Source organism: Rhodamnia argentea, chromosome 3 (genome assembly GCF_020921035.1).
Source record: "Rhodamnia argentea isolate NSW1041297 chromosome 3, ASM2092103v1, whole genome shotgun sequence".
Taxonomy (NCBI): domain Eukaryota; kingdom Viridiplantae; phylum Streptophyta; class Magnoliopsida; order Myrtales; family Myrtaceae; genus Rhodamnia; species Rhodamnia argentea.
The window spans coordinates 18310206-18335891 of NC_063152.1; the positions used below are offsets into that span (position 1 = coordinate 18310206).

The 25686-nt window shown below is 39.4% G+C and overlaps 5 protein-coding genes across 6 annotated transcripts in view; all 5 read left to right on the forward strand.

The window, feature by feature from the left end:
- The first annotated feature begins 2554 nt into the window (after positions 1–2554).
- On the forward strand, positions 2555–7951 carry LOC115728740 (probable prefoldin subunit 3). The gene is made up of 6 exons (XM_030659109.2): positions 2555–2855; positions 3202–3259; positions 4240–4311; positions 6831–6950; positions 7033–7134; positions 7463–7951. Exons 1-6 carry the CDS (start codon positions 2716–2718, stop codon positions 7541–7543), a joined length of 573 nt encoding a protein of 190 aa, XP_030514969.1. The 5' UTR covers positions 2555–2715; the 3' UTR covers positions 7544–7951.
- Positions 7952–11639: 3688 nt separating this feature from the next.
- LOC115732186 lies at positions 11640–12080 on the forward strand. Its single transcript, XM_030662851.1, has one exon. The coding sequence runs from the start codon at positions 11640–11642 to the stop codon at positions 12078–12080; it is 441 nt and encodes a 146-aa protein (XP_030518711.1).
- Positions 12081–19870: 7790 nt separating this feature from the next.
- Positions 19871–25512, forward strand: LOC115728742 (disease resistance protein RPV1-like). Of its 2 annotated transcripts, none has more exons than XR_007197769.1 (6): positions 19871–19984; positions 20039–20712; positions 21801–22917; positions 23033–23317; positions 23393–25022; positions 25394–25512. XR_007197769.1 is itself a non-coding variant. In XM_048275822.1 (6 exons), exons 2-5 carry the CDS (start codon positions 20189–20191, stop codon positions 24932–24934), a joined length of 3468 nt encoding a protein of 1155 aa, XP_048131779.1. In that variant the 5' UTR covers positions 19871–19984; positions 20039–20188; the 3' UTR covers positions 24935–24943; positions 25392–25506. The 2 variants fall into 2 exon arrangements, 1 of the variants encoding a protein (XP_048131779.1); XM_048275822.1 differs by having other exon boundaries at positions 23393–24943; positions 25392–25506.
- Positions 19911–25686, forward strand: part of LOC115731775 (disease resistance protein L6-like) — a 47610-nt gene continuing 41834 nt past the window's right edge. The window contains exon 1 of the mRNA XM_048275827.1: positions 19911–20010. The gene's annotated coding sequence lies outside the window, so the exon portion shown is untranslated. The remainder of the gene's footprint in view (positions 20011–25686) is intronic.
- The window catches only part of LOC115732622 (disease resistance protein RPV1-like), a 50938-nt gene continuing 45164 nt past the window's right edge, over positions 19913–25686 (forward strand). Inside the window, exon 1 of the mRNA XM_048275823.1 lies at positions 19913–20017. The gene's annotated coding sequence lies outside the window, so the exon portion shown is untranslated. The remainder of the gene's footprint in view (positions 20018–25686) is intronic.

A 25686-nucleotide genomic window follows, 5' to 3' on the forward strand; every position in this document is an offset into this window, starting at 1 on the left:
CCAATGTTCGGATTGATCCACTCAAGATCGATTAGGCTGGTTCGGGTTTCGATTCGGTTCGTATGGTGACAAACGACCGAGGGATTTATGCAATGCACACATGAATTGATAGGGCTGAGCGTGATGGATCGACCAAACCGAAAACTACACAGATCGGACTGAATTAGCCGGTTGGGTTCGGTTCCCGATTCCAAGAGAAATCGGGACGTGACCGAATAATATATTTTTAAAAAAAAATTCCTAGATGTAAACCTAAATCTTAACTTAAGATGCTTAATATATCCTAACGAGAAAAATTTAATACAAATCACAAAAAAAAAAATTTTGTGACTGGTCTAATAATTGGATCCGTCCGGAGATCGGACTGATTCTCGATCCTTGTAAATTGGAAATCGTTATTTCCGATTCTGTTTCTGATTTTAAGGTGAGATCGGATCGGAAGGGGAACCGCTTAAACCTATGACGGGATGGTTTCTCGGGTTTGAATAGTAGAAGATGAATCCCTACGCATCTAAAGATCAAGTCGTGGATTCTCCCGGTGGCCGACCACTCTCGTTTATGCACGAAAAAAGTTAGCGACCCTACGTTTGCCACGTGGATTCCGCCCACTCATCTTCATGCTTTTGGTTGGGTACGAAACTTGAGTATAATTTGCACCATTTCTCCCGCAACTCTTTAGAGTCCATGCTTGGTAGATGAAGTGCCATGAAGATTTAAGTTCCAATTGTGAGGCCAACTTTGTCAAGTTTTAAGTCGAAATTCATCTAGCTTTCCATGTAATTATGCTAAGTTTCAAAATGCAGAGGAAATGCGCCAATTAGAGAGTGATGATCATGGAGCTTCTAGTTCGGGCGACCCAATTTAAAATGACCCGTGATTACTTATCTTGAGACATGTCTACTCTAGCACTAAAACCCTAGAGATATTATGGAATTTTAATAATTTTACCCCATTATTTACCAAAAAAAAAATATTGTGCTCTGAATTTTCTAGAGAAAAGAATATTTGATGGCACTTAATGTTTTGTGATTGATTGGACAAACAATCCCGTCTTCCTCCGGAAATTACTTCACAACAATTAAGTTATTTTTGTAGAAAAATAATAAATGTTTATTTAACATAGTTTCACTAAAAAGCACATGTCGTAAATGCCGATTATACTTTTTGTTTATTTTATTGCTCCATAACACCTTGCGCTCACATGTTATATAGTTCGTGCAATAATATACCAGTTAGAACTAACAAATCTGTTTATTGATAACATTAAAAAGTACCCCATGTCTTAATTCAAAATAATGCCATCAGTATTTGCTAGACGTAAGAAAACTATAATTATTTAAGAGGCATAACAAAAATTTCCAAAAGTGGTAATAGATTTTAGGGGAAGACCATGAATGACATTACATGAGGTTGCCACTAAGGCTTCGTTTATTTAGTGGAAAAAGATTGATTTGAAAAATATTTTCCTAAAAATGATTGCTTGTGTTGTTTAAAATAATTAGTCAATGAAAAATGTTATCATTATCGACAATAATTTATGTCAAATATTTTAATAGACGATAAAAAATATTTTCGTTCATTTCATTTTTGCCAACAGTACAAACAATTATTTTTAGAAAAATATTTTTCAAATAAGTCATTTTTCGTGAAAATGATGGAGCCTAATTTGTAATTTAATCCCCCAAAAAACAAATTCAAAGATGCTAGTAGCTTTTATTTAACATAACTGTAGGCAATGAGAAAATGTTGGTTCTTAAATAGAATAACCTTCTGGAGCCCAAATTTCCCTTATCAAAATCATTTTTCTTGTTATGAAAAGTAAGTTTTTCTACTTTAGAATAGTAAATCATGCTCTTTTTAATCTTCAAAATAATTTCATATTCATTCCAACAATATTTTTATGTTGGAAGGTATATATTTTTGAGTGCGTATATATACATATTCATATTTAAAAAGATTTTATTTTATCCATAATCATCCTAACCTCTAGAGAAAGAGCGATCGCATGACCCGCATGAGGTGCCGGACCATCATGACCGCGGGCGAGGGGCCCAAGAGGGCGGTAATGCGACCTCTAGCGAGCCACCTTGAGGTCGCGTGGCCTCAAGTGATGCACCCAAGGTCGTGATGCATCTGGTCTCGTCGGAGACCACATGACTCAAGATGAGGGCCGTCGGTGCCAAATTTGGTTTGTTGGCATTAGAGCTGCATTAGAGCTCGTCGGAGACCACATGACCCAAGCCTTTAAGAATGCTCCAAGCCAATATAGAGTAGGACTTGCATTGGGCTAAGGGTTTTGACAATTTTAATTTTGGGTTTAAAGGCTTTTGAAATTGTGTTGCCAAATACCCAACTTCGGCGTAAAGTCTTTTGGAGGCCCAAAGATCTTGAGTACAAAAAGAGTCGGGCCAGGCGGCCCGCCCCCCGGCCCACCGGACCAGTTTATTAAACCGACTAATCCTCCTGTGCAAGCCCGGCCCAATCCGAGAAGATACCTCCACGTCCTGTGGAATCGAGTCAAAACGACTCGAGAACCATAGCGACGTCGTTTCCCCTCCCTCGTCGCCCTCGCACTCGCAGAGGAAAGGCCGAGAGGGAGACAGTCGCTCGAGTACACAGTCTCTCTCTCTTCCCCTTCTCTGCACGAGCTTTCTCTCTCTAGAACCACAGACCGACCTTTTTGCTCGGATAGAGAGAGAGGGTGGGAGATAAACAATGGCGTCATCATCGGGCTCGGGCGAGGTCGCGACGGAGAGAAGAGGAATACCGGGCGCTCAATTCGTGGAAGATGTCCAGACTTACCTCGCTCAAGCCGGCCTCGACGTCAACTCTGCTCTAGCCTTCCTCCAAGAGCGGTACTCATGAATCGCATGCTTATTGGCTGTGTTTTTGTGTTCAATGTTTGCCAATGTGAATATCTAGCTGATCTGATCTTCGGGAGTACGCGCTTGACCTAGTCGGGGAGGTCTAGGGATTTGCTGCTTATAGGCGTGTCTGGTCGTTTAGTTTCGTTTTCGGCTGTAGTTCGGAGGTCAAGTAGCATACGTGGATAGATTTTTCAATGCGCTCTGGAAATTGTCTTGTATAAGCAGCTGAAGATGCTGGGAAAAGAGATTTCTTCTTTTTTTTTTTTTTGGAAATTTTGGATTTTTTTTTTCATCCTTAGAGAACTTGTGGTGATTGGTGGGATGATACTTGCAGGCTTCAGCAATACAAGCTTGTTGAGATGAAACTCCTAGCTCAACAGAGGGATCTTCAGGTGTGATGTTGTAGTTTGCTCTGTTAGTTTAATTTGGATGTTGTGGTTCTTAATTGCTGGCTCTCTGATGCTTATTCTTGTTGGCAAAGGTTTCCTGACTCCATCGTTGCTAGTTTGGGATTTGTTATAATCAACTGCCCTTTAGATCTGTGTGTATAATTTCTCATCTACTGATTCTTTTGTGTCGTTATACCTGCTATTGAATTCGCTGTTGAGTTACATTTCGTTGTTCATTTTCTTCATGTGATCACAAACAATGACCCAGATGCAAGTGTACTGTTGCATACCATAGACACTATCCCTCCTGTCTGCCCTTGTGCTACCACTGGACCTCGTTTCTTTCTCCTCTTTTTCCTTTTGGTGTTTTTAGTATAATGTAACCAACACAGTGTTGAAATGTTCTGCAATGGTTACCATGGAGGTGGGTGTACATGCATTGGTGGGTAGACCTTTTTTCAGAACTTTGAAGCATATAAGTGTGCTAATTTTTTCTTGATTTTTAAGAGCTATAAAGACATGATTAAGATGATTATTTATCAGAAAAAGGAAATGTACTAGGGTAAGACAGACAAGTAACAAAACAAGAAGCTTGTCAGTTCTGAGTTCTGCCTTTCGTAATGCATTGCTTATTGAATACTGTTTTCATTAATGCAAAGGGCATATCCTCAATTTTTTTTTTTTTTTTAAGTTCAACTTTAACCTCTTCTCAAATTCGAGCGAGTTTTCACTTTTCCCGTAAAGAGGATTAAAAAAAAAGTTTAAAAAATCCAGGTTAGCACCTCTTTGATGTGTCACAATGAATTTCTCTTTACATTGACTTGATAGATCTGAGTGCACTTGGTTCTTTTTTCCGACTATAACCATTAGTGAACTGGCAACTTGAGCACTTTGTTAGTATGTTAATGTTTACTTTGTCAGCATGATACTTTTTCTTTTGCTTGTTACTCGGTTGTTAATTCAATGTCTATTTTAAATGCCAGGCAAAAATTCCTGATATTGAGAAGTGTTTGGACATAGTCGCTACTCTACAGGCCAAGAAGGGTTCTGGTGGGGTTCGTTGTCTCACGCAACTCATACTTCTGTCGATGTGAACTCGATTTTGGGGGAATTTCCTTTTTATTTCCCACAAGTTGATAGCGAAGTGGTGCTTACCAGCTTTTTAATGACAAGCTGTGGATTTCGGTAATTTGGTTGAGGGGTACCCAATTGATTGACAACCTTGTTTTGCAATTGTGAGGCTTTGAATCTTGACATGACATGATTGCAGTTATTTACCTCTGAGCAAATTAGATCATGATGTTCACATATAATTAGAATGAGAAAGAGACTTTCCTTCTAAAATGCTTGCTTGGCCCATTTAAGGAAATGAGAAATGCACGTCACTAAATAGTAAGCCTTAGTTATGCTACCCGTGTCAGGAAATTTTCTCATTTAAGGGTACGAGTAACATGATGACTAGGTGTTGCATCTTGCATGTTGGACCTTATTAATCTTTGTTTATACTTTATCACATCAAATGGTTTTGTCATTGAAATACTTTGGTATTATCTCCATGTTTGGTGGTCGTGCAATAGAGGCTTTCAATTGCTTTTCTCAAAATGAGTAGGAATTAACTGCATTTAGATTCTATTTGAAAAGAGAATCACTTTTGCGGATCTTTCTCGTCCTTTGAGAATGTGCAAAACTATATGAAGAGATATTGTTTTGCTTGTTATTCTAGTTTGGAGCCTTGTATTGCGAAAAGGTGACAAAGAAATGTGAATATGTGTCTAATTCAGGAGTTCTTTTTTTTTTTTATAACTGTTTCACATCGGTTGTTGTTCTTTTTTCGCTGACCCCTTGGAGGAGTTCAGAGCTGGTATTAGTATCTCCTGAACGACAGACAATTCCTTTGTTTCATGTGTCCCTTCATTTAAATAGGAGAATGCTTTCTTGCTGATTGAATAGTCTCCAGAAAGCAATAGTTTTGTTGAGCGTCTTTTAACAGAGTTGTTTACATGAGAGTGAATCTAACAAACTTGAGGTAAGAAGTTAGTCTTTGAAATTTTTAACCATATATGAAATCTAAAGCTATCTTTTTCCTTGATGCAAGATTTTGAGGCTCTCTTATTTCTATCTCTATAGCAAAAAATGGTCAAGATTGGATTGGGTATGATTCAATTCCATGGTCACCACATCTTATCTACCCCATCTTACCAGCTATCTTGTGTAAGAGGACTAAAAATTTGGCCATCTCATTCACTTCTGGTTACCAGTCTCTGCATAAATGGTGAATCCTACCACTATTTTCTGCCATCAGCAAAGTTTCCTGCTCATGTGCTGTAATATCCACATCTCTGCAGCGGACAAGAATCTGCGAGATTAATCCTGCACAATTAGTCATTCCAAAACATCAACTACGAGGTCGCCAGGCATCCAGCCCCGCTGCCAAGATTCATCTCTCTCTCTCTCTCTCTCTCTCTCTCTCTCTCTCTCACAACACACACACACACACACACAAAAGTACTACTATGTGTTGCCTCCATCTTTCTTTATGCTGAGGTTTACTCCATTAAATAAGCTACAACCTTTAACCCTCTGACGGTACATAAACAAATTTGTGATATCTCTCTCAATACGAAAGTCCAGGATTTGAATTGATCAATCATTTCAAGTTGGGGCACACCTTGATGCAACAGTTACTTCACCACTCCATTCCACCACAACGTTGTCCTCTTTTTTCCTCTCTGCCTGATACCTGTGATTGAGCATACCATTATGCCGTGCACAATGAACTTGTGTTTCTATTACAGTAAGATTGAACCATGGCCTCAGAACTGGAATTTAAGATTGAAATTCAAGTTGAATGGTTTTCGGTGCGTGTATTTTAACTGAAAAAACTTAAGGGGTATCTGTCAGACTCATGCTATTGACTGTTGAGGTATCACGGAACCAGATCATATTTTTCCAATCCAGAGTTCTTTCTCAGTACATCCCTTTTAGTTCTTTGTATGTCTTAGAATTGAGCAATTGTTTCCTTCACAGTTTCTGTTTTTCATCTGAAATCCTTGACAGTCTATCAGTCATCTTTCATGTGTGATGTTAACTAAAAATTTTCTGTGGTCTTATTATGCTAGAAAATATTAAATTAAAAAAATCTTCTTGCTCGTTGATGCTCTCTTAGATGATCACATCTCTTCTTTTTATCTTTACAAATCAAGTGAAGGATACACTAATTTAATTGTTGCCATACTAGGAACTACTTTTGCTGCTGTTCACATGATGTGAAATATCCAATCGTCTTTTCTCCTTTGCAAATGCACTTCTGGAAGCAATATACCTAATAATCTAGGTTAGTGCTTTGAAGAGCCCGTGCTGATCTCAATAAGTGAGGTGGTTTTAGATTTGGACACCTGAATATTGCCAGTATATTTAGCTAGTTGCTTTGATGCCTGAAGGTCCTATTAGAAACCGACATGTGGTGAGATTATTGTATTGGGCTTTAGAACCTAAGACTATCAAAACTTCTACGGCGCAAAAGATAATAGCCACCAAGCTGATTGGTTTTTATGGCTCTTTATTCTGTATACAGGCACTCTTTGCTGATTTTGAAGTCTCTGAAGGCATATATTCACGAGCTCGAATTGAAGATACTGATTCAGTATGCCTATGGCTGGGAGCAAATGTTATGTTGGAGTATTCATGTGATGAGGTTGTAGTCAATTTTAAGCAATGTCCCTTCTCTCCAATAATGATGTCAACTATTTTATTTATTGCATAAAGTCATGTTGCAGGCCACAACTCTTCTACAAAAGAACTTAGAAAATGCTAAAGCAAGTTTAGAAGTTCTTGTTGCTGATCTGCAATTCTTAAGGGACCAAGTAACAATCATGCAGGTAAGTAGGATTTTTTTCATTTATTTAAACTTGGAGGTCCATGTTTGTTTCAAGCTGTTTACCATGTCAGTTGTGGGTAGGATTGTTGTTGTTGAACTACTGCTGCCGTGAAATTTGTAACTGGCGTGAGGCTTTAAATTGTGAAGACATGCTAATTTGTGAGAACCTGGAGTATGGTGATATTGCCTTATGTGAACTTAAAAAAATTCGAAACTTGTTGTAGGGCCATACTCTTTAGTTTACATCATGGCAAATGTCAGTGGTCCCTTAAAATTTTCTGTTTTTGGGGGAGAAAACAACCCTTGAGGGGTGAATTATGTTTTGGCAGGTTACGATTGCTCGTGTGTATAATTGGGATGTTCACCAAAAGAGAATCCGTCAAGCTGGTGCTCCTGCCAAAGACTCTTAAAGGAATCTTTTCAACTCGAATCATGGTAGCAGAGTCTGTACTCCTGGATGAGAGTACGTCTTTGATCTCCCCATTTTCGACTGGGTGAATGGATTATGTATCGCTCTGTGATCGCAATGGTTAGACTCTGACAACGAGTGATTTTGGTTAGGTTTAGTTAGATTTACTGCATTACACAAAGCTTGTCATGTAAACGATTTTGATTGAGAACCTCTTGGGCTTTGAGTTTTCACTTTCTGTATGCGGTGCGCTAGTTTTGAGTTAATATTGGGTCCATCTATGTTGCCTCGTTTCACCTTGACTATGTATGTTTAGTAAGAACCACTTTAAATTTGAATTGGTGGAAAAACATGGGCCTGCCTGAGGTCTACTGTGAAATACATGTCAGCAAGAATGTTTTTGGATCAAGTGACTTAGTGCTGTAATTTGGTGGGTCTCTTGTTGTCAGACCTTACCATATCTTAAAACCTTAAAAGGCTCATGGATGTTGGAGAGTTCTATTTACGTTAGAGCAATACTGGGTATGGTCTGGTGACAATGTCCTTGCCATGATGACATCTATATATTGTACTAAAATCAACTTCGCAATACAATATCTAGTCAAATTTTCTGGTTAATTAAATTATTATCAAAGGATAAAGATTATTTGTACTTTCTTAATTTGTGGGTTAGATATCTCCTTTGTACGTGGCATTACGTCATTAACAAAATTGTAAGGTGTTCTGTTAAAATGAATTCATGATTTTTTTTCAACGTTAATTCATTGAATTTAATTGGATTATCTAAGTCTGTTAATATAAGGGGCAGATGGGGAATATGATGGACCCGTTAACCAGCACATACAGAAAAAAAAGCGGTTCTCCACGTATAACTCTGTCCTCTGATAGAGAGGGGCAGCGGGACACAAAACCTTAACGTAAGTGGTCCCTTTACCTCGGTGCTACCCTTTGCTCTCACAAAGAAGATGAAACTGACAATTTTAGAGATTGAGCTTGTCAATGATGTTTTCCAATGTCATGTAATGGGAAGAGTATGTACAATTATCACTATTGATGCCGCTATGCAAAATGTCTTTGGTGACTGAGACATATTCATAAGACAATTAAATCATGATACTTCAATAGCGATTCACATGTTTTTCCCATTGTATTTCTATTTTTTCTTTATTCGTCGTATCATTTACTAAATTTCGCAATAATTAATTATCATTATGATCTCTCTATCAAAATTTTAGTGAACACAAATTTCTCAGGAAAATTGTCAAAAAAGCCCTAAACCTATTGCACTTTTGTCAATTCGGTCTTAAACCTTTTAATGTTGCCAAGTCCTAAATCTTTTGCATTATTGCCAATCCTGTATTTTTTTTTTGTGCCAATTCAATTCATCTGACCATTTTTGACAGGTCGGCGTTGATGGGGTAATTTTTAATAATTTTTTTAGATTTTTTTTTATTTTTTTCATTTTTGCCTTTTCTTTCTTTTTCTGGTTCGTCTTCAACCTTCAAACCTTCTCCCTTTGGTTCATCTTCTTCCTTTGGATTTTCTTCCTCCACCAAGGTCTCATCGACCACTAGTGCCACCGCCATTGGGTGAGGCCGACGCCATCATCACCGAGCGAGCTTCGTCTCGCCCGGATCTGGAGAGGCCGAGCCACCCCATGGTTGGGCAAGGTTGGCCTCGCCCAACCATGGCGTTGCGTTGCGTCACGGGGCGAGCTCGGCCTCTCCTAGCGATGGGCGAGCCTTGCCATTGCCCTGCTGGGCACCATTACTTGCCTAATTTTCGACCATTGCCCGGCGTTGAAGATCTAGTTCTGGTTTTTGCCGAGGTTTAAGTGTTGGAGGATAAGTTTTGGTTGACAGTCTTGAGTGATTTGGCCACCACCGGAAGTGCGGTGATGGCCGTAATTGATCAATGGATAGATTGGTGACGGTCGTTTGGTGTCGGCAATGGCGGCCAAGTATGGAGGTCGGCGATGGCCGACGACGGCCAAGGATGGTGGTGGCATGAAGTCAAACGTGCTAGCGTGAAGTCAAACGTGGGCACCTAGGGAAGAGGCGTTGCAACGTAGAAGAAGAATAATAGTAAATAAGAAAAAGATTTTAAAAATACACATTAAAAAATTTGAAAAAAATTAAAAAATTATTAAAAAATTGTTACATTAGCACTGGCGGAGTCCACGTCAACGCTAGCTCATCAAAATTGGCGGAATGGACTGAATTGGCACAAATACAAAAGGTTTAAGACTAAATCGGCATCAAAAAAAGGTTTAGGATTAAATTGGCACAAATGTAAAATGTTTAGAACTGAATTGAAGAAAGTACAATAAGTTTAAGACTTTTTTGATACTTTTTCCCAAATTTCTCAGTGAAGTTTGATAGACAAAACCTATACGAAGTATGGGTAAATGCATTAGTTATACAGATCAAAAACTAGCAAGTGAATTACCCAAAGAAGTCACATAATTACGATAGACCAAAAGCTTTGCACCTAAAAAAAAAAAAAAAAGATAGACAAAAAGTTTTCCACCAAAAAAGAAAAAGAAAAAGATAAACCAAAGCCTCCGCCGCTGCATGCACAATAGACATCCCCTCCAATGTCTATTCTGTAGATTTCTTTGGAGAATTACAAAAAAAAGTCTTAAATTTATTGCATTTGTGCCAATTTAATTTTAAATTTTTTAATTACGCCAATTAAGTCCATCTGATTAATTTTGACTGGAAATCGTTGGCGTGGACGCCGACAATCCTCATGGAATGACCAACGCTAGTGTCAACATTTTTTAATAATATTTTAAGATTTTTTTTTATTTTCTATATGGTTTTTTCGTTTTTTCTTTCTTTGTTTTTTTCCTTGGACTTAGGGCTTGCAAGGGTTGCCAGTCACAGACGAGGGCCGGGACGCCCTCGCCAACTCTAGGCAAGAGCCACGACAGCCTCATCAGATTTGTCCAAGTAAGGGCGCCACGAATTATAATGAACTTCATCGAACTCATGGATAGCATGAACATGGAAAATTACCACTCTAGGTCGCTCCATCGGGGTGAAAGCACGATACTGTCCGCTCTGGTTGTGACTTATTTGAACCCGCGCGACTTTGTAATTCGCCATGGTAGTTTAAAGTTGTCGCAAGACTTATTTACCAGTATGACGGCTTATACCTAGGCGAAGTGGACTGGAGACAAATCCGAAACCCAGCGAGTGTATTGTGGATGGATCAAGTGACATATTAGGTTATGGACTTGTCGTAAATAATGACGTCCTAGTACCTAATGAAGCCAGGAGCCTCTTGGTTATACTGCTTTAGACGAAGGAAAGTCATTGTTATTGTCATGTTTTTTTCTTAAGAGGCTGGCCTGGCTTTTATACGTGTCCCCACATCAATTACATCCACATTTCTTCCCTAATGTCTCGCCTTTTATTGGGTATTTTGATCCCTATTGTCTATTGACCGGTTACTTGGTAAAAGACAAACTACACTATTGGAACTTCAAGCCAACCGCCAAGGTTGGCGCGGTTAGTTGCGGTGCCGAGGAATTTCGGCTTAGAGACTTGAGGTCACCCATTCGAATATCATCAACTGCGTACATATTGCTTTGGCCATGGCCACTTACATTGGGAAAAGTTTCGAACTTGACCTATTTATAGGGCTTGCACAGTATTCTTGGGTCTTCAGATAGACGGATCTTCACGTTCGTGTGCCCGGGTAATAAAAATGAAATTTCCAAAGTTCAGCTGACTTCTATAAATAAAATGGAAATCTTTTGCGATCTTTCCCACTTTCCTCGCGAAGAAAAGCGACTCTAAAAAGAGTGTAATACTAATGTGCTTAACTTCTGGATGATGGCATGTATAAGATGCGTCCTGAGAATTTCTTGTTTCTTTGCTTGGAAGGCAGCTTTCCGAAATTTGTTACGAGAAATTTAATTTTTTTTTGATAATTTTTTATTTTCTTTATATGGTGATTCCTTCCAACATGTAAGAAACTTTGGAAACAAATCCCACTCATTTCCTTCTCTCAGGGCAAGTTATTTACTCTCTTTCCATGTTCACGATCACCTTCTTCCCCGTATTTTGCCTCAACAAAAGCCACGCTCAATGATTTCTAGCGCAAAACCAAAGATCACAGTCGAATCCCAAAACTTTAACACCTCCGTCGTCAAGAAGCTCAACCTCATCCTCTTGTTAACCATCGCGACATCGGCATTCGCAGTGTTCGGCTATTTAGTCCACACCATCAACCAATTGGACGACGGCAACTCCCTCAAGGTGCTCGACCTATCGACGGACATGGGTGAACAGACCATCGCAGACGGCGGCTCGTACGAGTGGAAGTTCAGCGAGGACCCGAGCCATGACACTCAGTTGCTGTGCGACGGGAACATGCCGGGGGCTGACGTGCTCCACTTCGCGGCGTACGTCCAGCGAAGGGACTCATGCTTCGAGGACTGCGATTGGAAGTTTACTAGCAACGGGGTTTTCCGGTTGGTCGTTGGGCAGTGGGAGTTTTACTTCTCCATCTCGGCCATAAGTTCATAGATTCTGCCTCGTGCTCTATGTTGCTTTTATTCCCTTTCGCGTTATTGCTGGTGACTTTAATTGTGACAAACCCAAATCCAACTTTCAAGATAACCGAAACAGAATGTCGCTCTTGTGGCCAGAAAAATAAGGGCGAGATCGCCATATTTTTCCTCGATATCTATTTTTGGGATAAGTACACTATCGGTGCCATAACTTTTACACGGCGTTCATTTGAGTACCATAACTTTCAAAACGTTTATTTAAGTGCCATAATTTTTAAAAATCGTTCACTTGAGCGTCATCGTTGACGTGGACGCCGAAAAGCTAACGTGGACGTCGGAAAGCTGATGTGGCACATTGAAAAACCGACGTGGCACTTCGGAAAAATGATGTGACAAGCCGGAAAAGCTTACGTGGACGATCGAAAAGTTGACGTAGCACTCAAGTGAAAGATTTTTAAAAGTTATGACACTCAAGTGAACGTTTTGAAAATTATGACACTCAAGTAAACGCCGTACACAAGTTATGACACTCACGGTATATTTATCCCTCCATTTTTTGAAAGGTTGACCTGTAAATCCCATCTGCCTAACATGCATCGATAGTTGCACTCCAATGCCTATATCATTAGTTGGGCTCGTGCAATGCATTGGGACCAAGCGGATTGGGTAGGCCTAGGCCCAATTCTTCCTTTAATTGGATCAAGTGGGCTTTTGGGCCACATGAGGTTAGTGAGTGTTTTGGCCCAGCATTCGGCCTCGCTTGGACCAACAAAATAAGCTCACAATTTCTATATAAAATAGAGCCCCCATCTCTCAATTTCACTATTAGTTGGGAATGATAAGGGTTTGTTATCACTAAAAAAAAAAATAGTTGTCTTCTAATTTTGAAACGAAGGACATGGAAGAAGATACTTATATATTGAGAGTTAAAATAGAAAGAAATCGTTCGGGGAACCTTCTTGTTCTATCTCAAAGGTCTTACATTAAAAAGATTCTTGAACATTTCTATATGTAGTGTTGTGATCCCTTTGATACCTCGATCATGCAAGGTGAATGCTTGAGCTTTGAAATGTGTCCTAAGACTCTATAAGAAAAGAAAGAAATGAAAATTGTTCTTGACTCTAGTGTAGTCGAGAGTTAGCTGTATGCTATGATGTGCGCTGGACCCGATATTTATCATGCCATGGGGTTAGTGAGTCGTTATTAGTCAAACTGGTAAAGTACACTAGAAAGTAGTGAAGAGGATCCCGAGATACTTGAAAGTCACTATGGAATATCGATTCTTTTATCAAGGGAACAACTTACGCTTAGTTGGTTACTCATGCTAATTGGGGAAGAGATTTAGATGAGCACAAATTGACATCTAGATATGCGTTCTTGCTTAATGAATGTGCAATTAATTGAAGTAGCAAGAAATAGACATGCTTAGAGTTATCTACGGTGGATGCTGAATTTATTGCATGCTTTGTTGTAGTGTAACAAGCAATATGGCTAAAATGTTTCTTGAAAAATTTAGCTATTGTCATTGATGTTCAAATACCGGTTGCCTATGTGAAAGATCCAAAGTATCAAGATAGGCCGAAGTATATTGACATAAAGAATAATTTCACTAGAGATGTAATAACACAAATGGAAGTGGTCCTACAATATATTTCTCGGAACAGGATGGTTGTTGATCCATTCATTAAGGCTGTCTTTAGAGATGTGTTTTTGACCCACATAACATCTCTAGGTGCATAGAATATGATATGTAACATTATTGAGGATCATTACATAATGAATATGTACTGTATTTGTTATTTAGTGAATTGATATTTCATTATCCATTCCAATTTGTTATGAGACTAGTACAAACACACACATATATTGTTGAAAGATATGTTACCAGGCATGATTGGCTCATTCACCTAAGCAATCTCCTTAAGTGCCATAGGAAGCGAGTTGAGATGAGATGGTATATACGAAGGATGTTGGAAGAACAAATTCGATACCTAATATATTTTATACCGCCTTGATTGGAATCAAGATAAGGTTTATGATTTATATATGATAAGACCGAACATGACATTCCCCTAATCATGTATGCTTGATGATAACTCGGATGCAGGTGCTTAATTGGGCGTTGTAGAGAGCAAGCTAATATAGCACTCCGGCTAAACATATGTACGTGAGAAACATGTGACTATATTTAGACGAAGATTTGTATAGTGGATATGATTGTTAAATGATATACACTCTAATAGAAAGAGAAATTCTTTATAGCATGTAATTCGTACTACATGTGCTTTATTCGGCCAATAAGAGAGATGAATTTAATTATCCTTGTTTACTTGTCATGTAAGTTCTTGAGGTAATTCCTAAATTGATTATCTCATTTTGTACCTTATGTTACTTCTGATTATGATCTCAAAGTGACGGATTAATATTGCTGCTTTAGCATGTTACTAGCAATCATAAAACTAATATGGCTTTATGAGATGTGTTTAGGAAAGCAGTTGTTCTGAAATGGAGAAAGATATGAGTGCGAAGGAAGACTATTGTTGTTTTACATCTACCACATGCAATTATTGGTTGACCAATTATATTGCCTATTGTGGGTATGGATATAATTGCAAATACATGGTGAGTTAAGAACAGTTAAGTATAGCTTTTAAGGGATAAATATACTTGGACTGATGTAACAAAATATGTTTAGGGTACTGTGACACATTGTCTTTCCTTTTGGGGTTGTAGCCATTATGTATCCCTAACATATGCATAATTTGAGCTCGCACGTGAAGTATACTCATTGGTCGCAAGACATATTTGCCAATATGAATTGCTTCTAAAGAAAATCGATGTTAATTGCCTTACATTCTTGATGGGAAAATTGTGAAAATAGTCTTAAATCTTTTAATTTTATCAATTCAATCCTAATTTTTTTGTATTTGTACTAATTCGGTCAATTCGACCAACTTGGGCAAGTTGGAGTTGAAGTGGATGCCGGATGGTGTTGACGTGGGCGCTGGCACCGACGTGAATAATTTTTATTAATATTTAATCAAATTATTTTTTATTTTCTTTATTTTCCTTTTTTTCCCCTTTTCTTCTCTTTTTTTTTTTTTACTTTTTTCTTCTTCAAACAACGGTTCATCCGTAGCGATCGGCCAAAGGCTAGGTCGGCGATGTCGACCTCGCTAGCCAATGATAGAGCCAAGCCTAGCCGATGCCAAGCAAGACGGGCCATGGTGAGGCGCGACCTTGCCTAGATTTGGCCTGGTGAAGCTAGGCGAGCCATGACGGCCTCGCCATGGACGGCGAGGCACGACCTCTTAGTGTTTTTGCCAGCAAATCTCTCTAGTTGTTCTCTCCTCCAACCGTTTCTCCTCTTTTAGTCGAGATTTAACGTCACAAGCTACTAGCCGGAATCTTCTCACGATGGAGTTGAATGATCCTATTCGCCTCTATTCATGGCAACATTGCCTGTGAAGAGATTGAATTGACAAGGAAAATTGCCAAGGGCAAGCCATGGTTGGGCCGAGCTCGCCCGGGCTAGATCTGCGCGAGTTTGTGCATCGCCATGGCCGACCTTACCCGGCATTGGCGAGGCTCGGCCCCACTTGGCGTCGGCGAGGCTCGACCCCACCATTAACTTTCGAGGTCGACCTCATTGGCCTAGCCGTGGTGACCGACTATTAAAAAAAAAAGAGAAGAAAAGGGGAAAAAAGGAAAAATAAAAATTAATTTGAAAAAATATAATAAAAATTATCCACATCAGCGCCGGCTAACCAAAGTTGGCCGAATGGACTGAATTGACACAAATGCAAGTGATTTAAGACTGAATTGGCACAAAAAAAGCTTTAGGATTGACTTGGCACAAATGAAAAATGTTTAGGGCTGAATTGACAATGTTAAAAGGTTTATGTTCGGAGCATGCAGCAGAAGTCCTATACCTTAGCCGTAGGAGATTGCCAAGAGAGAACCCAAGTTCGAGTCCGTCAACATATCTAATTGCACTCACATTCACTTAAAGGTTTAAGCCAACGAGTCATGGGCTAAATAGAATATATTGATCGCTCAACACCACACCAATTATCCGATGTGTGACTTCTTTAATACAACTCATATGTGTATTCTAATAATTTAAGATAGAATTGGCAAAGTACAACAGGTTTAGGAATTTTAGGAATTTTTTGATAATTTTCCCCACTCTTGATGGAGGATTATCAAGTCCACCATGTCATTGTGGGAGATGTTATATTGTGTCCATTGATGAGGTGTGTTTAAGAGGTCTCCACGAAGAGGTGCCTTTTGAAAGGCTATAGATAATATTTGAATGGGTACTTTAGAATAGATAACGATAGAAACATACAAAAGTTACATACATTTTCCTTCTCTCTCTCTCTCTCTCTCTCTCTCTCTCTCTCTTACAAAAACAGACAAACATGCAATACATCATTACTTTTTGAGAAACAATGTCGCGACCTAAAAAAAAATTAATTTTCAGGTTAATGGATTACTAAGTTAATTAAAGTAACTAACCTAGCTCGAGTCCTCCCAAACTCTACCAATTCGCAACTTAAGGTTCAAATAATTAACATGCCAAGATTTTAATTGAAATCGCCACTAATCATTTATGGTAAATTGATTATGAACCTAAATAAAATAGCGGGAGGACTATTTTAATTCTACAAACCGGAGATTTTGAGTACAGGGACTTGATTACGTTTGATTACTCTAACGCCCTTTTGGTACCATTTTATTTCATGAAAAAATTTGATCAAGCAACTTTAATTGATTTTAACCTAAGCCACTAACATAGGTTATCATACAAGTGCGGAATCAATTAAGTAAACATCCGGAACTCAAGATAAATATGCAGGGAGCATGCACCAAGTAATCTTCTCTCTTTTTGAATTTTCATTTTTAAATGAAACCTAATCTATATGCAATGCGTGAATTCTAATCTAAATGCAATGACATGAATAAATGCAAACTATCCTAAAAATGCATATGACTCTAATTGAACTACATGTAATTCTATGTGACATGCAATTAAATAAATCCTAGCATGCAATCTACATAATGAATTAATTAATTAACCTAAACATGCAACTCTAAATATCATGGCAAATGTGACATGTAATGTATGATGACATGGCAAAGATGATTTTTTTATTTTCGGATTTAAGTAGGACCCTAAAATAAACTATGCCTAAAAATAGTTATCCTACATATTTTGGGATTTAAATTGACCTAAACCCTAACCCATTAAAGATAATCTATTTTAGGCATAATTATCTATCTAAACATGCATATTCTAACCTAGAATGACATCTAATCTAATTTATTCTAGGAATCTATTAAACATGCAAAATATCTAAGCGATCCTATCCTAAGGATGCAATCTATCTTAAACATACGATTCTAACTAAAATGATATGTAAATCTAATCTATATGCAACAATTATCTATATGTAATATATTTTAGAGATTTTCAACATGCATTCAAATATTGCGAAAAGATAACAATCCAATCAGTTTAATTCAAATATGGAAGCAAATAAATCATCTTGAATATTTCGCAATTTCTTTCAAATCAAGTTTCGATCTAAAGCTTGATAGATCGACCCTAAAAATTTGAAATGCTCGCTATGTCAATGGTTCCATCTAAAGCCTTATAGATAGAATCAAATCCATATGTGCGGTTGCGAATTAGGAAAGATTTTCCTAATTGATTACCTGCGACTCAAAAAGATTTCGTTAGATCACGAAATAGCTCAAATAGGTAATCAAATATTTCAAATCGTGGCAACAACTTCCAGCATATCTCGAGATAAGAATCATTACCTAGTTCCAAAGCTTTAGCAGAAAATCTTGAGCACCGGGTGAATTCTCGAACCAATCAGCTAGGGAGGTTTCATATACGCGATTACGCGATTAGGACTAGTGAGGCAAAATCACAACAGCTATTTCGCACCTCGAACAGCACCTAATCAGTGGAGAGATTGCGCTCAGAATTGTGGTACTTGATCCAAACGGCTAGCAAAAATCTGCACTGAAGAGCTAATGAAATCGTCCAAAAAATAGCACTTTTTGGACTAAGAACGGCGACAAAATGAGACTAGAACAGCAGCAAATTCCAGCACTAATCGACAGGGGATTCCAATACCAAATTCCAGCTGGAATAAGGGCCGAACGGATGCAAAACAGCAGTAAAAATCAGCACTGAACAGCGGGCTAAACAACTACTAAGATCTGGACTGAAAAGTAGCAAAAGTAACACCAAACCGTGCATGATCAGACGCCAAACAGCAAAAGAATTGCTCTTGAACAGCAGCTCGAGACAGCACGAATCAGAAGCACCAAACGAGCTTGAACAGTGGCGGATTGGCTTCTGTGGACTCTTAATTTTAAACGAGTCCTTTGAGGATGATATGCAAAAATAGAAATTCTCCTAGTGTCGCCCTCCAAATGTGCCTCATCAATGGAAAGTGGGTCACGAATCAGCATGTGGAAGCACAACGAGGACATCGGCTCAGCTTCTCGGGCGATAGCTTCTCTATTGCCTGGACGTTAACGATATTGTCTCATGAGAGACGTGATTTTTGACTCTACGGATCTGTGTGTGTTTAATACACTAGAGTAGCTTTGTTGTGAAAACTTCCTCGTCGTGGTTGACCATGGAGAATAGAATCCTGCAAGAATTAATTAAAGAAGACCCTCCATGGATGATTAATATTAAAAATCAGAGAAAGAAAGGTCTTCTCCCTTTTGTCGCTTTCTCTTGTATACTGCCCAGTCCCTGAAGGCCTCTTCTCTTTCCTTTCTCGACTTTTCTTCGCTGGACCATTCCTTCAGAGCGTGGATGAAAGACCAGAGAAAGAGACACCTCTCAATTATTGCGCCAGGATTTTTTGTGGCCGAGTATTATGACCAATCGCCCTCTCCTCTGCCGTGTTCTTCAATTGTGTTGGCCTCCTCCTTTCTCAATGTGCCGTATGTCTACAATGAATATGGCCCCCTTGTTTGTGAAGCTTAAGCATGCTTATATAGGAAAAATTAGGTCATGTTAGGGGCTCTAACTTATGACACTTTATGAAATAGACCCCGAATTGCAAGACCTTTTTTAATTAAACCCTGAAGGACTTAATTACACCTAATCAAGTTCAAATCAGCCCATATTCCTTAAAAATGTCGGCGCAAGCTCAATTCAAATAATTCAATTAAGTTCAAAACCGTGAATTAAGTCTATCTATCACTAGACCAATGAAAATGTGAATGCAATGTATGCTAAAATAAATATGAAAACTAAGTTAATTATTTTTGGTAGGAACTAAAGCTGACTTCCTGATTTTTATACAAAATAAATGATTAAAAGGAAAAGTCAAAATTTAGGTGTCAACAAACGGTAAACATTTACATTGTGGAACGTGAATATTTTTTGCTTGTGATTATATTCGGAGCAGTGTGATTTATAAATTTGCTGAGGACACACTGGTGATTCAATGACAATTCCGGGTAATCCTGCAGTTGTGCATCGAATAGATTAATTGAATTTGTCGGTGTAATTCTTCCAATAGTGATCAAGGAAGGCCGCAGGTGACTTCCAAGCAAATGGAACATAATAACAAAGTAATGGGGTGTGGAAAATATATGAAGTTGTAAGATACGTCCAACATCTAACTAACATTCAATCACATGACATATTTCCAAGATGACCTTCTCGTCTTCGAAGACTTTGACCTTTTGGTGCTAAGTCTGAATGGTAGTTTTTCACTTATGAAGGAAGGGCCCAGGTAACTTCCAGGCAAGTGGAACATGATGACAAAGTAATAGCATGTGCAAAAAGTATTGTCTCCAAGACGACCTCCTCCCATTCCAAGACTTTGATCAATTATTTCCTCAGCTTAGCCTCCTATTTGTGAAGGAAGGCCGCAGGTGACTTCCAGGCAAACGCAGCGAAAGTAAGCGATTTGTGAAGGAAGGCCGCAGGTGACTTCCAGGAAAACGCAGCGAAAGTAAGCGAGCGATCTCACTCTGTCGCTTTCTTAGTCAAGTTGTTATAAGGATCAGACTCAAGACTTCTCCAGTCACTTGGTGGATTCAATCCAGAGATCTCATCCCCTCCGTTGTCCTTCCAGAATGAAGAGAAAGAGGGAGGGAAGAGAGGCGGAGACGGCAGCCTCGACGAGCAGTAGCCATGATGATGGATCGGGGAGGGGCTACGAGGTGTTCCTGAGCTTCAGAGGGCCTGATACCCGCTTAACCATCGCCGATTGTCTCTACAATGACATGATCCGCGCGGGAATCCGCGTTTTCAAAGACAACGAGGAGCTCCGATTTGGCGAAGAGATCGGAGGTGGCCTCTTGCAAGCGATCAATGAGTCCAGGATTTACATCCCGATTTTCTCTAAAGACTACGCTTCAAGCAAGTGGTGCCTCCGTGAGCTGGCACACATAGTAGAGTTGTCGAGAGATAACGACCAGAAAGTGATCCTCCCTATCTTCTACGACGTGGACGCGGATGATGTCAAGCTTAAGACCGATTTATATCAGGAGGCCCTCCAAAACCACAAGAGCGACTCCGGGGAGGATTTAGTAAAGCAGTGGGAGGAGGCTTTAAGAGAGGTTGCCAGAATTAGAGGAAGGAATCTAAAAGATCACGGGTATTCTCAGCTTTTTCCATGGACTTTATTTTCTTTTGTTCATTTTCGAGACCTTGTTCCTATAAATGTCTTACCTAAATAACTAGAGTCGGTTTGCTTCTGTCCAACCTTTCTGTAATGATCGTTGAAGGATACAGTGAGAAGGACAGAAACAGTAAGGTTTAATGAAGAAGGATTGAAGCAGACACAGAGTAACGACCAGGGTTTATAGAAAACCTGCATATCTAAATATAAATAGAATAGCTTAATTTACTTATCCATTTTCTAGAGGTTCCTAAATTTCTCTGACCATAATTACCACTACCTAGAAGTCCCTTAGGTGAATTTTAAGTTAATTTCAACCACTTGTGAACAACTTGCCATGTTATTTACTCCACATTTCAAAATTACCAAGTTCTGTACCGAATTACTAACTCTAATATGAGTGTTTTATGAACTAATTTCTAGTTGTATCCCAATAAAAATTCGTAACCTAGAATTAGTTGTAACTTATGCGGGAATTGTTTGTTTGTGGTTCATATTTATTCTAGAAAGTGTTCCTCATTTTTTGCTAGTATGCTATTCCCCAGGTATGTTAATAAAAATGCTGCTAGTACTCTTGTTCATCATTTTTTTGCTATTATGATATTTCTCGGCATTGAATTGGCATCCACGAAATAGATTTAAAATTGAATTAATAATTTTCTTCTGAAATGAAAGGGAGGCGCCCAACCTGTTCAAATCCAACTGCGCGCGGCCCTAGTTAAGTGACAATATGCCGCAGTGACTTCTAGTCGAAGGCCAATTAGACCCTAAGTCAAGAAATAACCTTTTCCCATCATTCACTGGACCAAAGAACCTTGATAGCTTTCAACAGCAAATAAGGTCCCTCCTCCTCCTCTTTTGACAAAAAAAAAAAAAAAACTGATTTTCTGCTTTTTGGGTTTTCAAACGGCTCACAGCTTGATGATCGCTTTTTCTATGTTGGTTGCTTTCAAAGCAAATTACTTTGAATATGTTGATAACCTTCTAGTGCCACGTAATGAGTGCGCGGTTTCCATATATGTGGTTTTTCAATGTTAGGTGATTGTATCTTATGTATTTGGCAGCCTGCATAAACTTACGAAGCTCATGGTGGAAGAGGTTTCTAGCTTGTTATGGACAAGACCATCGGACGTGCCTGATCATTTGGTGGGAATTGAGGATCAACGGGATGACATTATGAAGCTGCTAGATCTAGGAGCTGTTGATGTGCGGTATATTGTGATTCATGGTATGGGTGGCATCGGAAAGACGACGCTAGCTGATGTCATCTTCAGGCAAATCTCCCCTGAATTTCAGGATGGTTGCTGCTTTCTTAAAGATGTTCGGACGCATGATATATTAGACTTACGAAAGAAATTGTCATCCGACATTCTCCATCATAGATGCACAGACCTCTCCGATGCTACAGTGAATGACATGATAAAGACGAGATTTCGTGGCAAGAAAGTCTTAATTGTTCTTGATGACATTGACAATCGGGATCAAATCAAGAAACTTGCAGGCAAGCCTAATTGGTTTGGTGGAGGAAGTAGAATAATCGTAACGATGAGGAATATTGAATTCTTGGTAAAGAAAGGCGAAAATGACAATGACCCAGCCTCATATGGTGAACATTTTTTATTCTACCCTATGCCGGAGATGAATTGGGCTGATGCTCTTCAACTTTTTTGTGAACGTGCCTTGGGATGTGCCAAGCCTCCACCTGATTACTTGGACATTACCTATAAGCTAATCGATGCACTTGGAGGACTTCCGTTGGCTCTTGATGTGGTAGGTTCCACACTCCGTGGAGAAAACCCAAGTACATGGGAAGAAGTCTTACACAAGTTAAAGAAGGTGATGAATCCAGAAGTCAAGAACAAGTTGATGATAAGTTACGAAGCATTGGAGTTTAATCAACAACAAATTTATCTTGATATAGCATGTCTCTTCATTAATCAAGAGAAAACAACAGCAATTAAATATTGGGATGCTCATTTTGGGTACCCCACCGAAATCGAAGTCAAGACCCTCATGCGTATGTCTCTAATAAAGATCATCAACGATGATACATTATGGATGCACGACGAACTTAGAGACCTTGGAAGGGATATCGTTCACCTGGAAAGCTGCAACATACATCTAAGAGGCAGCAGATTGTGGTCACCCAGGGACGCCTGCAATGTAGTGCGGACAAAAAAGGTAATTTTTACGTTGAATTGCTTTTGTGTTCGTCCATTAGCATCATTTCCTTTTTATGTCTAACGTTAAGTCCAATTGACACATGTACTCATTGGTTGCCACTTTTATCATCCAGGGAACAAAGAACATAATAGCGCTCAATCTTGGCGGACAACCTGATGCCACATGCAAATTTAAATGCAAGGAATTTGCGAGGATGGTCAACCTTAGGTTCCTTCAATTGGACGGCAGAAACTTTGAAGGAGACTTTAAAAATATTTTCTCAGAGTTAAGATGGCTCTCTTGGAGCAATTGCCCTTTCGAATTTCAAGCTACAAGCTTTGGGTTGGAGAACCTAGCGGTTCTCAAGCTTTCAGGGAGTAACATTACTGAAGACTGGGGAGGATGGCGTCAAATCATGGTATGATCTCACGACGTACTTTTGCGTTACATTTACTCTTCCTCTTTTCTAAGTTTCAACTCAATTGCTTTGTAGGCATCAAAACAGTTGAAAGTCCTAGAACTCCACGATTGTCCATCCCTTAGAAAGATGCCCGAGTTTTCTGCAATCTCGCGACTGGAGAGATTGATTCTCGGATGCCCTCAGCTAAGAAGGATTGATGAGTCCATCGGCAATCTACAGCATCTTGATTACCTGGAAATAGAGTGTGAAGCTATGAAGTCAATACCAGAGTCCATCGGTGGTCTAAAATCTTTGACGGAGCTAAGAATCGATTCTCAGAGACTCTCGGTGTTGCCCTACTCGATTGGTAATTTGGTGAAGCTGAAGCATCTAATCTTGAAATGCCTAGAACTTCGAGAGCTTCCTGACTCCATTGGACAATTAGAGTCACTACTTAAGCTGGATGTCAATGATACGAGAATTAGAGAATTACCCAATTCCATCGGAAACCTAGAAAGGTTGAGAATTTTTAAGCTCCCACGTCGCAGTTTAGCAAAGCTACCAGACTCGATTGGGGGGCTCCGATCATTGGTCGAGTTGGATATGGCGAATTCAAAAATCAGCATATTACCTGATTGTATTGGAAATCTGAAAAAGTTGAAGTTACTAGATCTGAGCGAGAGCTGCATAAGTGAACTTCCGAAAACCATAGGAATGTTGGAAAATCTGGTAGAGTTGTCGGCCTCGTTTGCTCTGGAGAGGGAAATTCCAAGTGAGATTGGGGCACTATCCTCGTTGAAAATTCTAGACGTACGGGGTAGCAGATTTAGTGGATTGCCGGCAACCATCAATCAACTTACAAATCTCCAGAGACTTGTTTTATATAACTGTCGTTCAATTCAACAGCTGCCGGAACTTCCTCAGAGTCTAACGGAGTTGTGCATTTCATCAAACTCGCTGACCACATTCCCCGACTTCTCAAACCTAACCAATTTGGTTGATCTCTCTATAGAGGGAACACCAGTTCAAGAACCCAACAACGTAGACTGGCTTGTGAGACTACACGCTCTGAGGCAGTTGACCCTGAACGTTGGAAATATCACCTTCCCTCCAACCGATTTCAGTTCCCTCTCTCAGCTACAAGAACTCAAAATAAGTCATGCTTGCTTTCGACCTGCTACCAGGCTTCCATCCAGCCTTCGATCTTTGGTTTTAGAGGATGTCCAGTCAGCGATAGATTGGTCACCCTTTTCCAACTTGGAGAATTTGTCATCGCTGTATATTAAGGGATATTCACTCACAGAGGTGTCGCTTGGAAAGGAACGGAAATTCAATGAATCGAGGATGCTCGATCGTCCATTGCTCACGACGCTGACCGTTCCGCCTTGTCTGAAGGAGATCCAGCATTTGAGCCTGTGGGAATTGCCTCACCTTGCTGAGATTCAGGATTTGGGAGAATTGAAATCATTGCAGACATTGTGGATTGGGAACTGCAATTCCATCAAAAGCTTAGATCTGTCTAATTTACGAAATCTGAAACGATTGGAACTCAAGAGTTGTGAATCACTGAAGCGCGTGTTGGGTGTGCCAGAATCTTGTAAACTCGAAGTAGAGAACTGCCCGAGGTTCAAGTGAGATGGATAAGGTATGTATCATCTAATTGGCAAGGGTAGTCGATTGATGATATGAGTTTGCCAATACCTTCCTTAATTAGGAGATTTAGGTGAGTCACTGACATGTGTCTTGTTCAGTTCCTGCAATTGTCAATAGGAAACTTCTTAATTAGGAGAGAAAAAGGAATGAATTCCCTTTGATCCGTAAAGAAATTTTAAGTAACGTCGGGTACGGTATACAAAATAACTCAATTTTCCTCTGCATCATTTCTCTTTAATGTTCATCTCCAAAGGAGAGTCAAATTAAACTTTTCTTCTCTGTTTGTTTGCTATTCATTCGTTTCTGGCCCATCTTAAATTACCAAACACAGTTACGGTAGATGTTGCAATTTTCCCGATGATAGGCATTTACATTCTTGTTATTCTTATTTGGTCTGCTGTTGACATATCTTTTCCTTTTTGCTTTGCTGTTTTGATACAGGTCTGGGAATTTGATGACTCTTGAGTCTTGACTCATCGGTGAATTATTGTAGGGCAAATGCAACGACCTGTGTTGCTCCCTTTTGTATCATATTTGTTTCCTGCAGCTCCAGAGAAGCCATACCTCACAAACAAGCGAAGAATATTCCATGTCATTGATTCCCGTCTCAAGGGTCAGTACTCCATGGATCAAGCCCAAAAGGCGGCGTTCCTCATGTTTCAGTGCATAGCCATAGAAGCCTGGGCAAGGCCCACCATGGACGAAATGGTGACGTTCCTTGAGCAGCTTCAGGA